This window comes from Emydura macquarii, unplaced genomic scaffold (assembly GCF_026122565.2).
Source record: "Emydura macquarii macquarii isolate MOO-44397 ecotype Brisbane River unplaced genomic scaffold, CSIRO-AGI_Emac_v2 contig_3062, whole genome shotgun sequence".
NCBI classification, from domain to species: Eukaryota; Metazoa; Chordata; order Testudines; family Chelidae; genus Emydura; species Emydura macquarii.
This window is the reverse complement of record NW_027133199.1, coordinates 3,380,609-3,396,335: the sequence shown is the minus strand read 5'-3', so window position 1 is coordinate 3,396,335 and position 15,727 is coordinate 3,380,609. Positions and strand designations below refer to the sequence as shown.

Below are 15,727 nucleotides of genomic sequence, written 5' to 3'. Positions count from 1 at the left end.
CCCTTTCACGTCCCTTGTTAGACTGGAACATGTCCCTTGCTAGACTGAGAGAAAACTGGGGGGGAGGGGTGAAACAAGATAATAGTTGTAAAGTACATAAAAGCCTGTTATAAGGATGCGGGAGAAAAATTGTTATTTTTAACCTCTGAAGATAGGACAAAAAACAATGGTTTTAAGCTGCAGCAAAGGTGGTTTAGGTTGGACATTAAGAAAAGCTTCCTAACTGTCAGGATAGTTAAGAACTGGAATAAATTGCCTAGTAAGGTTGTGGAATCTCTGTCACTGAAGATTTTTAAGAGCAGATTAGGCAAACACCTGTCAGGGATGATCTAGATAATACTTAGTCCTGCCTTGAGTGCAGGGAACTGGACTATGAAGACCTCTTGAGGTCCCTTCCAGTCCTAAACTTCTATGATTCTGCATAAGCTGCAGGCCTCATTCATGTGCTTAATACCTATTTTATGTAAAACAGTTTTATATGGAGAAGAAATAGTACACAGTCCTTTAATTAAATCAGCCCTAAATTTTGCCTGGATCATTAATAAAATGAGACTATTCTCCACTTTGCTATTAAAACACTATTCTTTTGTGCTTTTATATTCCTAAACTTTTTCTTCAAATCAGATTCCCAAGTCTATATTTGTTCCTTTGGGCTCACCTAAGAACTGTAATCTGTGACTAAATTCATTTTCTCTTGGCACAAAAAATATCCATAATAAAAATAACTATTTATTTTTTTGTTAATGCAGCAGGGAATTTTCATGGCTAGGAATTGCCCAAGGGAATGGGGAAATTAATTTCAAGAAACTGGATTTTATAGGTACAAAAGCCCTCTGAAAAAATGAAAAAATATGCAACTACATTTGGATAGAAGGAAAAACACCCTGATTTCAATGGAGGTTATATTAGAAGATTGAATAAACATACTGTAATACTGAGGCAGTTACACAAGATTTTAGAATTCCAGCTATTGTATAAGGTAAACGTAAGTTTAGATTAATCTATTTATTGTCCTTGATCCATGTGCTTAAGTACCAGGAACTTCAATTGATGCTTTGCATGGAAACCAAAGGCTATAGTTCTAGATATACATTAGAGAAACAAGATGGGTGAGGTAATATCTTGTACTGGACCAAATTCTGTTGATGAGAGATAAGCTTTCGAGCTACACAGAACATTTCTTCAGGTCTGGGAAAGGTACTGAGACTAAGAGTATCACAGCTAAATAAAAGATCAAATGGGTAGTTTAGATTAAGCAGTTAGTACATATTCTAAGGCAGTGTTTCTCAACCTTTTTGATACAAGGGACAGGCTTGCTGCCTTCCTAAACTGTGTCAGGGAGATATCATGGACCGGCACTAGTGTTGATCATTGTAGCAGTGGAGATATGTCTGCATCCTGAAATAAATCTTTCTTCAACCCTCTCTTCTGGCCTTGAAACAACCCCTCAACCTCTCCAAGCTCATCATCATAAATCAGTTCCCCACAGAGTAGGACACACCAACTCAAAAAGGCACCAGACCCTGCCAGAACAGCAGATGCAAAACCTGCAGACATATGTTCACTGCTACAGTACACCTTTCAAGATCCATGGTTCCCACACATGCCTATCACAACGTGTGGTGTACCTCATCCAGTGCACTAAATACCCCAATAACAACTATTTGGGTGAAACCAGACAATCACTATGCTCTCGAATGAACTCTCACAGGAAAATGACAAAAGACGAAAACACCCTATCACCTGTGGGTGAACATTTTTCACAAAGCAATTACTCTCTAGCTGATTATCAGTCCTCATCTTCAAATGAAAACTACACAACACTTTCAAAAGATGAGCCTGGGAGCTTAAGTTCATAATTTTGCTAGACACTAAAAATCATGGACTGAACAGAGATACTGGATTTATGGCTTATTACAGCAATCTGTAATCCACGAACCACCCTTTTTGTCCTATGATTACAGGGGTGTTAATGGGCCACTCTACTTTGATTGGTTCCTGAGAATATGTACTAACTACTTATGCTAAAATATCTCTTCAATCTTGTATTTAGCTGTGACAGACTCAGTATCTTTCCCAGATCTGAAGAAGCGCTCTGTGTAGCATAAACATCTATCTTTCTCACCAACAAAAGTTGGTCCAATAAAAGTTATTACCTCACTCATCTTGTCTCTCTAATATCCTGGGAATTATATGGCTACAACACTGCACAGATATACATTCCTATTGTTATAATACATGCACACATAGCAAATGCATAACACATTAATAACATTTCAAGAGAATAATTTATATTAACTCACTACACAGTTAAATCCTTGAATTACTAAGGTAACCATGATGCTTTTTTAAACATGTTTGTGAATAATACATATTTATACGCAAGCTCAAATGAAACAGAGTCACAAAGCAACCGTATGTCCACATGCTTATTTCGGCTTTGGCTTCACATTCTCAGTTAAATACCATAAAATACTGGAAATGTTCAATGGGCCAGTTTCTGTTCTCATAACCATGTAAATCAGCAGTAAGTCTACTGAAGTCAACAGAGTTACGACAATGTAAAGCTGCTATATGAGAGATCAAAATCAGACCCAATTGCTATAATTTTCTTAGGTTCATAGACTAAGAATGGGAAACTCACAGCCCAGGATAAGATTGGGTATTCAGCACTTTCTAAAAATCAGGCCTCATCAAGTTGTCTCAGGTTGGGTAACTCAGAGATGTGAAATCCAAAATAGCTAGTCACTTTTGAAAATCTTGGCTTACATTTTTACTTGGGGCCCATGCTATTTTTTTTAATAGAAATTGTGAGACTACTTTCCCATTTTGGGAACATTTGGATGTACAAGACAAAGCAATCTCAAAATGAGAGATATAAAGCTACTTGAACTGAATCTAACTGAATGGTTAGTTTTGTAACTACAATTATCCAAGGTGAAAAGTTCCAGAGGGGTAGCCGTGTTAGTCTGTATATAGCAAAAACAACAAGAGTCCTGTAGCACCTTAAAGACTAACAAATTTCTGAGGGCATAAGCTTTTGTGGGCTGCAAATCGCTTATGCTTATGCCTGCAGAAATTTGTTAGTCTTTAAGGTGATACAGAACTCTCGTTGTTTTTGCTGTATACAGACTAACATGGCTACCCCTCTGGAACTTTTCACCATGGAAGGCACTGAATTTAGCTGTATGAAATGGAAATCTACCAACTTCATGAAAACTTGCACAGATACAGACAGACATCATCTTCCGTGCATCTGACGAAGTGGGTTGCAGCCCAGGAAAGCTTATGCCTGCAGAAATTTGTTAGTCTCTAAGGTGCTACAGGACTCTCGTTGTTTTTACAATTGTTATATGTGCTTTCTCTCTTCAGTTAATAGTCACATCAAAGTACCATCGTCCTGTCTACCTCTTTAGCTGTTCCTGTGTGGATTCACAGAGGAAAGTTTAAACAATCACCATAAAGAGAAAGTTAAAGTCCAAGAAATAAAATAGCTACATTTGCTTCTAGGGATCCTTTTGGCCGCTCAGGGTTTGGTCCTTCAAGAAACAGGAAAAACATACCGATGCTGATTTTTTCACATGAATCCATGCTATTTGCACAGTCTGCCATTTAATATTAGTGAACAGTGGCCATTCACTTGGAGTGAAATTCACCCCTGCCTATACAAAGTTAGAGTAATCAGGTTTTGTACAAGAATATAAACACAGGTGGAGGGGATGGAATTTGTCTTCCCAGCTTGCCAGTAAGCTATGTAAGTGCATGCATCTCTTCTGCAGCTAATGTTTCAGACTATGGAATACCCTGTGTATTCTCTAGTGCAGTGATTTTAAGCCATTGGATTTACATCAGTACGTATTCCTTGACCTATCTGAGTATACATCGCCCTCTGCATATTCCTATTTGCATCAAGCACCCCACTGGTATTTGCTACACAACAAATCATACTTCCATTCTGACTGCTTGGAACAAAATGTTGGGATTGGCACCGACAAGTCCTCATATAAATCCTACTTCTCTAATTCTCCATTTCTTAGTGTCATTTTATTGCATTCTATTATAGGTTTTTCATCCTGTCCTCTAAAAACTGCCTTAAGGCTCTATTCTTGTCCCTCTTCTTTTCTCCTTCTATCTTGTCTCCCAAGGTAACATTGATAGCCTAAACCTTGTACATTACTTCTCTAATCCCTCACTCCTCCATTTTTACTGCCTTTTTTAAAACTGCCCACATCATTCTATACCCTGAATTCCCACTCTTGAATACTTCAGAGACTGAAGACCTTTGTCTCAGTCTCTATGTCATCCTCTTTCTCTTTAATCTAGACCTTAATTTTGCTCCCAAGGTCATGTGTTTGTATGTCTATACTGCACCAAGAGTCAGTCTGAATTCATGCACAATATATCTTGCCTTTAGGACTCTGTTAAACTAAGACCCAAGAGCCCATCACAGTGTCCTCCTGTATGTGAAAATTTGCCTTCACTACCTCTGGAATATTACTAAAATTTGTCTCTGCCTCACTTGAAATTCTTAAAGCTTTAATCATTTATTCTCTTACTGCCACCATTCCCTCTTGCTTAGTATCTTCCTAAATCCCTATTATCTAGAGAAAAAAATACTACGTCAAGAAACAGAACCAATCATTCATATCTATATTATTGACATCTGCACTGGCTTCCTATACATATCAAAATCCCATTAAAAATGCCTTCCTGGTTTTCAAAATTCTCGAGATACTTGCTCCAGTCTACTTTGCCTCTGTCTGCCTCAGCTTCCCTATCTACCAAATATGTATCCTTTTTTGTAAAGTAGATTGACGGATGAAAAGTGCTACATAAGAGGCAATTATTATTAATAATAATTTTCTAACCTTGTACCCACCTCTTGACTCTGTTACCCTAGATTTGGTCTCCTCCTTACAATATTGCTTAGTTGGGTGTTCATCTTTTACTTGAGCTCGCCCATTTCTCTGGAACTGATTTGTCCTCTATCCCCCTATCCCCTTCAACTCAATCACCTCTTTTCTATAAACTGTTACTTAAGAACTTCTTTTTCTCTATCTCTTTCACTTATGATGGATGGATTCTTGCTGTAAAGTGTTTTGTGACACTGTATATTAAAGGATGTTATATTAAAAAAATTTTGTATTTGATTATCAAAGACACACACTTCAACAAATATTCCATTCAGAAAGTATGAGCCAATATTATCCTACAAGGAGGTAGATATACAAAAGGAAGGCATGCAAACCTATGGTGATTGCCATTAAAGTAATCAACACTTACTGCAATGTAGTATTTGCCTTACTAGAAATTCCATAGCAGGGTCACCTGATTATAGGCAGCATAGGTAGATTATAGACTCCTATGGCTAAGGTTGTTTGGCACTTTCAATTATAATATCCTGTTTTCAGTTGCTTATAACTTTGCCAAGCTCAATCCATTTGGACTGCAATTTCTCACGGTGGATGTGTTTCCTTCAGCCTGAAGGTTTTTGGAAAGTTACAGCTAAAATGATTTGGCTGTTTCTGAGCATGAGATTAGGGGAAAATAAATTGTTTTGCACATGTTAAAAAATAAAACTCTTATCACCAGTTTGTTGAAAAGTTCTGGCACCTCCATGCTTTGGAGCAGGGACTAAACATTTGGCAGGAGGGTCAGCGATGTGCCTTTTGCTGTCCCCATGAAAAATCACCAAAATTGGCCAAATTATAAACCTCTGAAAGAGCTCAGTTTGTACGTGCTCTGCAGAGACTTGTGAGCTTGGCAGCTAAATCTCTGGAGATTTCATCTGCACTGAGCATGCTCCATCCCCTCACTGCTCCTAGCTGTAACGCAGCTGTGCATGCCCATCTCCACAGAGCAACTGAGCATGCTCCACCCAGGGACTGGAGGGGTTGAGCAAGATTTTGCCTGAAATTGCTCCTCCCAGCTGCAGGGTGTTGGTGAGGCAGTGGGCACTGGAACTGAGAGCAGGGAGACTGTGTCTCCCACGCTCCTAACGCCCCCTGATGGTGCCCAGGCAGTGAAGAGGATGAGGAAACAGTCTGAGTGGGATGCAGAGGAGGGAGGGGTGTGAGGGAAGGTAGGAGGGAGGATAGGAGTGGGAGAGGGAAGGGGCATGAGCAAGATGCAGGAACAGAGGGAGGAGGGCATGAATTGGGTGGAGAATAGCAGCTGGGGCAGGACAGGAGTCAAACAGCAGGAGGGAAGGCGGGAGACAGAGGAGATAGATATGTACAGTAGGAGCAGAAGGGAAGAGGAAGAGGTTGGAGAGGAGGGGGGTGGGGGGAAGGGAGGAAGAGGCAGAAGGGTTTGTAACAACTAGTGCACAATTCCCTAGAGAACATGGAGTTGAACCCAGGAGTCCTGAGTCTCAACATTTCTTCACTGTCGAGCAAATTGCTGTGACACCCACTGGCGAAGTATGTGTCTCATCTCCTTCTAGTGGCAGGTCTGCCTCCTACGGCTACCAGTTACTCCCTTAGCTCGTGCGGAGCTCTAACAGTAGAGAACTGAGCTGTGAATCTAAAGGTTTCAAACTTACCGATGACCTATGATGGAGGTCAGCATGATTCCCCATTATTAAACTTTGTTTTGTTCAATTTCTACTTTTGTTAAAAACTTAGGAAATGACATCCAAAAAATGTGACAGTTGCAAAGTCAAGCTCTCAGAAGTTAGGAAATGCCAGAAATAAGATTGCATGTATGACCTTAATTAACCCCCTCCACTCCACCCGGACGTATACATTATGACAGTGTTTAATTACATGATCATATACTATTGTTTCTACAGGATCCCTCTTCCAGTGCACAGGATGGACTTGCTCTGGGAATATTAGGACCCCACCCTCATTTTTTGCAGAATTTGGAATGCAGGTGGTGAAAGAGACAGGGAACTCCAGGAAAATTAAGGATGTCCTTGTGGTTGGGGCAACTGAATGCTGCCCTGCAGAAATGGATTCTATCCCTGTTTCTACCATAGAGTTGCTGTGTGATAATGGGCCAGTCACTTAAACTAAATTTTTCACATGAGGAAACAGTGTGGTCTTCATTTTCTGAGTACCCAACTAGAGATCTTTCCATGTCTAATTTGCAAAAACGCTGAGCATTCACAACTACAACTGAAGTCAACGGGAACTCTGCTTTTATATAAAGAGCTGTAAAATTCCAAGTACTCTGAAAAATCAAGCCCTAAACCTCTGACATTGGGCACCCAGAATTAGTTGACACTTTTGACAGTTTTGGCTTTAATCCTTGACTTCACTTCATGGGAGTGTTGTTAATATAAATTCATTAACATTTGTAAAGGACTAAGATACTACGATGAAAGAACCACAGAAAAGCCCATGAGGAAATTAATAATTCTGTATTCACTGTGGGGTTTGGATGGTGTACAGTATATAATTCATGGGACCACACACTGAATTGTAAGGATAAAAAGAAATATCGAATAGCTACCCATTCAGTGAGCACCTTCTACCATATGCACTAAATGAGGCAGAAGTTCTGTGGGGAAAAATAGTATGTGATTATGTAATTAAAAACTATATCACAATGCATATACACAAATGGGAAAAAATAAGGGGATAACCTTAAATCTGGCACCTCCTGACTTGTAAGTGTTTTACTCTGCTTAACATTCTTTTAATACAATTTTGGGTGCAATACAATGGTAAAATACTGACCAGATAGTACCACAGATAATTACAGAGCTAGGACCAAGCTCCCTGAGCTGAACCCTTTCCTGACACCCATGTAATTTGTGCTAATACTCATGTTTATACATGCTAACTCCATAACTGCACATTGCAAGGAATAATTGCATGTATAAGTGTATACTTTGCATTACAAATAAAAATGTGCATGAATAGCAGGTATGCATATAAACTTTGTGGATGCAAACTAAGGGTCCCCTTTAGAAATTTTATCCCATTATCTAATCTATGTTAGCCTTCTAAGACTGGACATCTGAAAATGTCTAGTGAAAAACTGAGTAAGTAAAAAATGTTTTCCAGAGGTTATTGCTCCAAAAACTGGCATTTGCAATGGTGGCATTTTGTTACTGGTGTGCATAATAAAGAATTGGATAATTTGTAATTAAGGCTCAGATCATGGCTGACACTCACACACTCATGCAGGGCTATGAGGGAGAATGAGACCCCTTGTTCCCCTCTGTGACCTGCCTGATTCTTTGCCTCAGTGTGAGGAGGATTGACTCTGCAGAGCCGGTTCTTCCTGTGCATGGGATGGGCAAAGGTTGGGGAGTGGGCAGAGCCTTGGTTGCACCCCACCCCAGACCTGAGCTGGCTTGAGGGAAGAATGGAACATTGTCACCTGGCAAAGGCCTGTAGCAAACTGCTCCGTTCCCTTCCTGCTCCAAAGCAAAGGAGGGCTTCTGGGCCCCTCCTGGACAACATAGGGCTGTGCCTAAGGGCTCAATCCAACCCTATCTACTTCACAAGGCAGGAGTGACATTTTTTTAAACTTCCACTATGTGAGAAATGTAGCTTTGTGTTTTGGAATATGAAATTGTACAGCACAAGGACAGAGAGGAATTTGAGCTCTAAAATATAAGGGAATGGTACTCCAAGTCTATCCCTAGTGTTCAGATTTGGGTCAAGTCCATTGTAAATGAGATGCACCTACATTCACATCTAAGGGGAATAGCTGAGTAGCTAACAAAGCACACGTAACAGTTTACCTACCTAAAATTATTACAATCTGATAGGAACTGTTCTACAGATTGTCATATTCATCCTCTCTCTCTCTGTGCAGGATTCCTGTTTGTTACTTAGAGCATTGATTGAGGGTAGGATATAGTTCTTAGCCTAAATATGTGATTTTTTTACAACATCCATCACTTGCTGAGAAATAAAATAAAAACAATGGTTGATATTAATTTAAAACCTACAAGATTTTGCTCAGTGTTTCTCAGAAGACCCCCAGTAACTAACAAATGCTATGCAAGAGCTACAGCAAAGCATGCTGACCCCATTGATGAGCTAATCTATTATGCTGATACAAAAGAAGGTAATAACCAAAGTGAAAGGAAAACCATGTTCTTCACAGAACCAAAAGGGAGTGGGGAGAGAGTACATTTGCCAAATCCAGCCCGACAAAACTGTAGGGCAGTACAGTTTGTTTCAAGTTTCCAAGAAAATATTTTTAAATTTTTAGCCCCCGCTTATCCCCCCGCACCCTTTAACAAAATTAAGGTTCCTCGAAGCACAGGAGCTTTATTTCCACCAAGTCAAAGTGAAGAAAAAAACAGTATACAGGTAGAAGGTTTGACTAGAAACTGTAATTATTCCAAATAGTAAGGATATGCCAGACTATAGTGTTTATAGAATATAATATACAGGCTACACCTTTATAACTGCAGTATCTGAAATCAAGGTTTAAATTTGCTTTTAAAAAGACTGCAGCCCAGCTCACTGATGTGAGTGCTTTGGAGAATAAAAATGATTAATTTTGCCCATCAGTGAAGTTTTTTCTTATGATTATCATATGCCTTCGCAGCATGCAGAGAAAGAAAAATGAAAATAATTTATAGGCTTATGTTTAAAACCTTATTTAAAAAACATGGCAATACTAATTATTAAACACCAGAAAGGTTTAAATAAAAAGCAGATAAAATGCTGACTTTTAAAAACTTAAACATAGCTACATTTACCAGATTTTTTTTTCCAACGCATGATTTTACAGTTTTGGGTTAAGAAGGAATTTTCATTTCAAAATTAACAGAAGAAAATGACTGGAAAAGAAGTAAATCAAACTGCCAGGGTATCATCTCATGTGAGCTCCAATGATGAGCTGCACACCTGAAAAGAACTGAATGATCAGTTCATCACTACCAAGCAAAAAGAAGCAAAGAGTGCCTCGAATTCCATGGGCAAGAGTCAGAGAAAGCTTTGCACCCAGGGACCTAACATTGTCTGCTAAACTAACAAAACTAGACTACTCTGGAAGAAAAAAAATAAGGTAAGACTTCATCATTTAATTTCCTTCCACATCACTGTGTATCTCGTCAGTGCTTACCTTGATACCAGTTTTCTTCTGTTTTCCCACTGACATGATACCAGCATGGGATACTCAATGCCAAATGTGCACTAACCTCTGTCTCAGAGTTTCTGCCTATCTTATTAATCTATCTCACATTCAACAGTCAGAGAACATGCAGCAAAGGAATTGGTGCTGGCAGTTGCTAGAGGTAGAGTGTTGCAAATTCAAAATGGCACTCCCTGAACAATCTAAGATTTCACAGGGAGCACCACAACGCATACATCAGATTGTAGAATTCCTACTGACAACAATTCTAATATGCTCTCTTATTCCACCACAGGTTTTGTGCCGAATTCTGCTCTGAGTTCCATTGGGGTAAACCTGCCTGTATATCTGGGAGTAGCATTTGAGCTACTGTTTTTAATTTGATGCTAAATAAGTAATTAGTAATGACCAACTAGTGTATTGGGGGAATAAGGGCATAGCCATAGAGACATCTTGGTGAGATCTTACCCAGGCCCAGTCCTGCAAGTTGTCTCTGTGCTCAGACAGAGCCCCACTGACGTCAGTGGGGTTCTGGTTGGCACAGATCTCTGTCCATATGGAACATTTTGTAGGATCGTGGTCCTTACTGAATTGCAGCTGATTTAACTATAACTCTGTGCAGCACTGCATTGGGCTGGTAACATTTTCATCTTCCAGAATACTGCTATTTTTCTAAAAACCCAAACATTTTGAATAACTATTCACTTAATAAAAAGGAAAAACAAACAGTTATTGGTGCCCAGCTTGGCTTGGTGCATTGTTAGGTCTCTTGCCTCATTTTATTTGCTTAATAACATGCCCAAAACTAGAAACAATTTGCATTATAACCATAAAGATATGAACTATCCAGAGTCACATTTCAATGTGTGCATTGTAAGCCCACACAGGGGAATACTTTCCGAAAATAAAAATAAACTTACAAATTTTGAATGCACTTCAAGGGTCAGAAAGCAATGGGAACAAATGCATTATTTAATCATAAAAAAAACACAGGCAATGCAATGCAAAGTTGAGCAAAAAAACTCAGGCTCCCAGAGGGAAAGCAGGGTGGGAGCATGGAGGGTATGTCTGCTTTCAGAATTGGACCTGTGCCTGCTTCCAGTACTGCTTCTTATTGGGGAAATGGGATGAGACTATTGGACAGTGGAAGAACTAGCTGCAGTTTACTCAGAAACCATGATTTAGAGATAAGAGAAAACAAATAAGAAATCTTAGCAAAATAGGTTTGCTAAAACTTCTAGGTTACAATCAATAAATCCTATTAAATTACACAAATTGAAAAGAAAGCCCAAGAAAAGCACAGGGACAGCAGATCTAGCTTCCATTCAAATCAATGACAACATTTGTATTCACTTCAGTGGGGCAGGTTCGAGCCCCAACATCACTATGTACTTCTTTGTTACCCTAATTCCAATCACAGTATTACTCCCTCACTCCCATTAAGAGCTGGTTCCATACCTTACCTGACTGGCTCATACCCTGTTTTGTTATATTGGCTCAACAAAGCTTGTAACCTTTTAAAAATGACTCACAATAACTGCCAAGTGCAGTAGTGCTTACCCTGAGGTAGTTGAGGGTGAAGTTAGTCAGACCCATTCGGGTGATGTTTTTGGACAGCTGCTCCAGCACCTGAGGGTCTTGTGCCTAAGTACGAAGGAAACAAGGAAATTAGAACTTTGCTTTTGGTTTGTTTGGGTTTTTGTATGTGTGTGTGGGAGAGGGGAAAAAATCTCATTTCAAGGCTAGAGTTAAAAGTTAAATAAATAAAACCACTCCAGAAGTCTTTTACTGGATTTGTAATATTAAGCAATATTAATTTGTTGTAAGACAATGTCCATTTCAGATGGTCTTTCTATAAATTCCTCCACTGCTCCACCTCATCTGAAAAGCTAAAGCGTTTACATAATATTATTATTATTTATATTATATTAGCACCTGGAAACCCTACCTGAGATTGGGACCCCAATATGGTAGACACCGTACAAAGACATAATGGGAGGTAGTGGCCATCCCCAAGAGCTTACAGTTTAAGGCCCTCATAGAGTAAAATATAGCGTGTCGGCAAACTGCTTGAGCACCACTCAAGTTAATGCAGCTCCCGGCAGGAGCAGCAGTCTACCTGCGCTCTATGAACTGCAGCTTGGGGACCTAAATAGCCAAGGCAGATAAAGGAAAAAAAGGAAGTATTATCATCTCCACTCTGCAGATAAAGAATTGAAGCAGCAAGAGATTAAAGTTCCTGTTCAGCAAGGTGCTTAAGCATGTCCCTTGAGTGGATTTACTCAGATGCTTAAAGTTAAACACAGCCTTAAGTACCTTACCCTAAGTGACGAACCTAAAATCACACAGGAGGATGTCTGTGACAGAGCCAAAAACTCAACTCAAACCTTCTGTGACACAGTCTAGGGCCTTAACCACAAGACCATCCTTTTTCCTTAAAAACATTTAAACAAGATCTGCCATGAAACCCATCTGATTTTCACAAGTACTGCATTCTGATCTGGGCTGACCAGTTTGCAATCTTTTTGAATCACACTCTTCTAAATACATAACTCTTGCTTTAAGTATTAACCCAGATGTGCAAACTCTCATTTACTTTCGTGGGGGTTCTGTGTCAGGGGGCTTCTAGGATTGGGCCCATAAACTAGAAGATCTTCTGGTAGGGACTGTGGGTCAGATTTTCAAAGGCATTTTGGAGCCTAAGGGTGCAGATAGGTGATTAGTGGGACTTTCACCTCCTTAGGTGCTTCTGAAAATCTCACTAAGTGCCTATTTGTATATTTAGGCATCTAAATACCTTTGAAAATCTGACCTTGTGTCCTTAAAACCTCTATGGCCATGATCCTGCAATTCACTGTGTTATATAGGTGGACTGCCGGACATGCATGGAGCCCCACTGACTTCAGTGTTTGTACAATGCTGAGGATACAGAAGGTTCTACATTGAAAATAATAATAATAATACTCTAATTTCTGTTTTTCTCTAACTGCTTATCCTATAGTAATTATTTATTATAGTATGTTTGGACTTGACCTGTTGTAGCATGTTTACTGTTTTAATGTTCCACTATGTGGCTTTTTTTTTTTTTTTTTTAAAGATAGATGAAACATGGCTGCAAAATTCAGACCTTCATCTGGCTATCCAATTCTCCACAATTCAAAGGTACTCTGGGGTTCTTTTGGTTCATGTCATTATAAAGAAAGGGCTTTCCCAATATGAAAATAAGATCTGCAATCAGGTTCCAAAGTTTTGGTTTGGGCCTATCTCTACCAAAAATGTATGTATTTGATATCACTGGGAGTATAAAAATTAGCTTTCACATTTAAGGGCCAAATTCTTCTCTCAGCTAGTGATGAAAGCCCATTGACTTCAGTGGAGTTTCATCAATATAAATTAAAGCAGACTTTGGCTCCAAATCTTTGTCATGCAAAGCACGATGACAAAACAGGATTCAAGACAAAAATGTATTAGAGTGAGATGAAAAATAACAATGAAAATATAGTTACAAGATAGCCTAACAGAAAACACTGAGAAACAGGGGAGAGTGATGAAAAAAGGTCTTATAAATTAATGTGGTTGCAGTCAAAACAAAATATTTATAGTTAATTGCCAGTGCTGTGAAATTTGCTGGAGTTCTTTAAAAACATAATCTCATCTCTTTGCATTAGGTCAAATGAAAAAAGGATTACTTACATGCATGGCTAGAATGCTGCGTGGGACTAATTCTCTGTACTGTCTAATGGTAAAGTGCCATGTTTTTATTCTCATAAGATCATCAAAGGTAAACTCCAAGATAAGACGCCCTTCTGTGCATACCTAAGATTAATAAAACACATGAAATAAAATCTTCCAGTAAATGTGCAGAATTACAGTATTCTCATTCATTTAAACTAAACACCAAAATATCGTCTGTATTTTAGTGTTCATTGTCATTGGGTTAATTGTTTCCCCTTCTCTAGAAAAAGAATTAGGAAAAGTAACTCGGTAGGGCTCAGAGTGGAGACAATAACTTATTATAGTGTAGATTTTATAGCATTGTGTGCACTAAACCTTATTTATTGCACCATTTCTGTTTCCCTTTTGAACCACCACTGCTAATTAATGACACTAAACCTTTCAACATAGGTGACTGTTGTGCATACTTGATGTCAAGCTGCTGAACCAGTCGTTCCCAACCTTTTAAAGTTTGATCCTCCCTAGTAATGGATTAATGTATAAATGCTCCATTTGCATCCACTAGAGGTGCATAATACTGCAGCACAGTTGCTGTCAATGCTCATTTTTCTGTTCTTTTTTTCTTATTGTCTTTTTCCCAGTGCTTCCCCCGCACATATACACCCACTTTTTATTTTTAATCTGTTTTTCTTCTCTCATTTTCTTTCTCTTTTATCATCTGTCTATTCCACAGATTTGCACTAACCAGAAAGCTACCTGGTGGTGTGCTGGGTGTGCACTGATAGCTCCATGAGGCTGAGTCACATGTGATATTGAAGCTGAGCCAAGTGTTGTGGGGGCAGAGAAGAGGCGCTTAGGAAGGTATGCCAAGGCCTGATCTTGCAGCCCTGCACATGTGAGCTGCCCCCACAGCTAAATAATTCATATCATACTGTGAAGGGTGCTGTATTAGAAAAGCAAAGGAGTGGGTGGGCAGGTAGAAGACTGAATAAATGCAGTAGCGTACTGCAAGAGAAGGGAGGGGAAGTGAGTGGCTTTCATAGAGCTGTCCACAGCTTTATCTGTGAGCAGAGAAGATTCTGAGGATGATGTGGCTGTCATGCATTCAGTCTTCTTGAGGGTGCAAAATGCACTCCTTGCATGGGGCCCAGGCTAGCGGATCCCTGAAGCATTGTGCACATTAACTGCATTTGGACATTTTTTTAAAGAACTGGTTATGAATTTAGTCTCAAAGTTCCTATCAGTAGTTAGCATAACAGAGGGAACTTGCAGTGAAGGAAATAATGAAAGGAGAGAGACAGTACTTAGTTAAATGTTCTTACAGTACTGTGCACAGACAATTAGATAACAATCTTCCATTTTAAAAAAGATGCTTATTGCAACTTTAATCAAATAATAGCCGAAATAAATTTAAAAATTGTACTGCTAGTTTACTAGTTAGTCTGTTTGCACATTGGTGTGATCACCAAACCCAGATTTATTTAGTTTGTGGCTTTGCAGTGTGTATTTTTTCTAATAACTACTTATTTACTGCCATGGTGGTGTCTCCTCAAAGTTTGACCTGCTTTAGCATACTATTCAAAACCACTTAGGCTAGGCTATCAGGCCTATTGTGGAGGCACAATATTGTAGGCCTAGGAAAGAGAGGCTTTGTTAATAGGTCCTGGGTTCCGTTTTTCACTGTACCTCAGTCATGAATTCAGTTTTTTGTATGGCTGATGGCATACATGCAGGATTCATTCCGTCACTTGGCTCTTTGATTTTCTCATTATTTTCATACTAAGATTAAAAATTTCACACACACGACTCTAATACACCAATGTGAGGCAGCTGAGCCTATCAATATTACTGTACCGAAGCCAAGGATCCTAGTTATTTCCCGATTAATATTAAACTACTTCAGGTTTATAATAATTTCTTATAATAATATTCCATAGGTTCACAAATACGTCTTTTATGAAATGCTATGAAATACAGCTCTTCATAGACTTTATTTTATGCACAT

At 39.1% G+C, this 15,727-nt stretch overlaps 1 protein-coding gene across 7 annotated transcripts in view; it reads right to left on the bottom strand.

The window, feature by feature from the left end:
- LDB2 (LIM domain binding 2) overlaps nucleotides 1–15,727 on the bottom strand; it is a 434,337-nt gene that overhangs the window by 42,974 nt on the left and 375,636 nt on the right. For all 7 annotated transcript variants that reach the window (XM_067530323.1, XM_067530319.1, XM_067530321.1 and 4 more), the window contains 2 exons: nucleotides 13,741–13,863; nucleotides 11,608–11,691 (listed from right to left, as the gene is read on the bottom strand). In XM_067530323.1, the coding sequence (XP_067386424.1) occupies nucleotides 11,608–11,691; nucleotides 13,741–13,863 (207 nt within the window). The remainder of the gene's footprint in view (nucleotides 1–11,607; nucleotides 11,692–13,740; nucleotides 13,864–15,727) is intronic.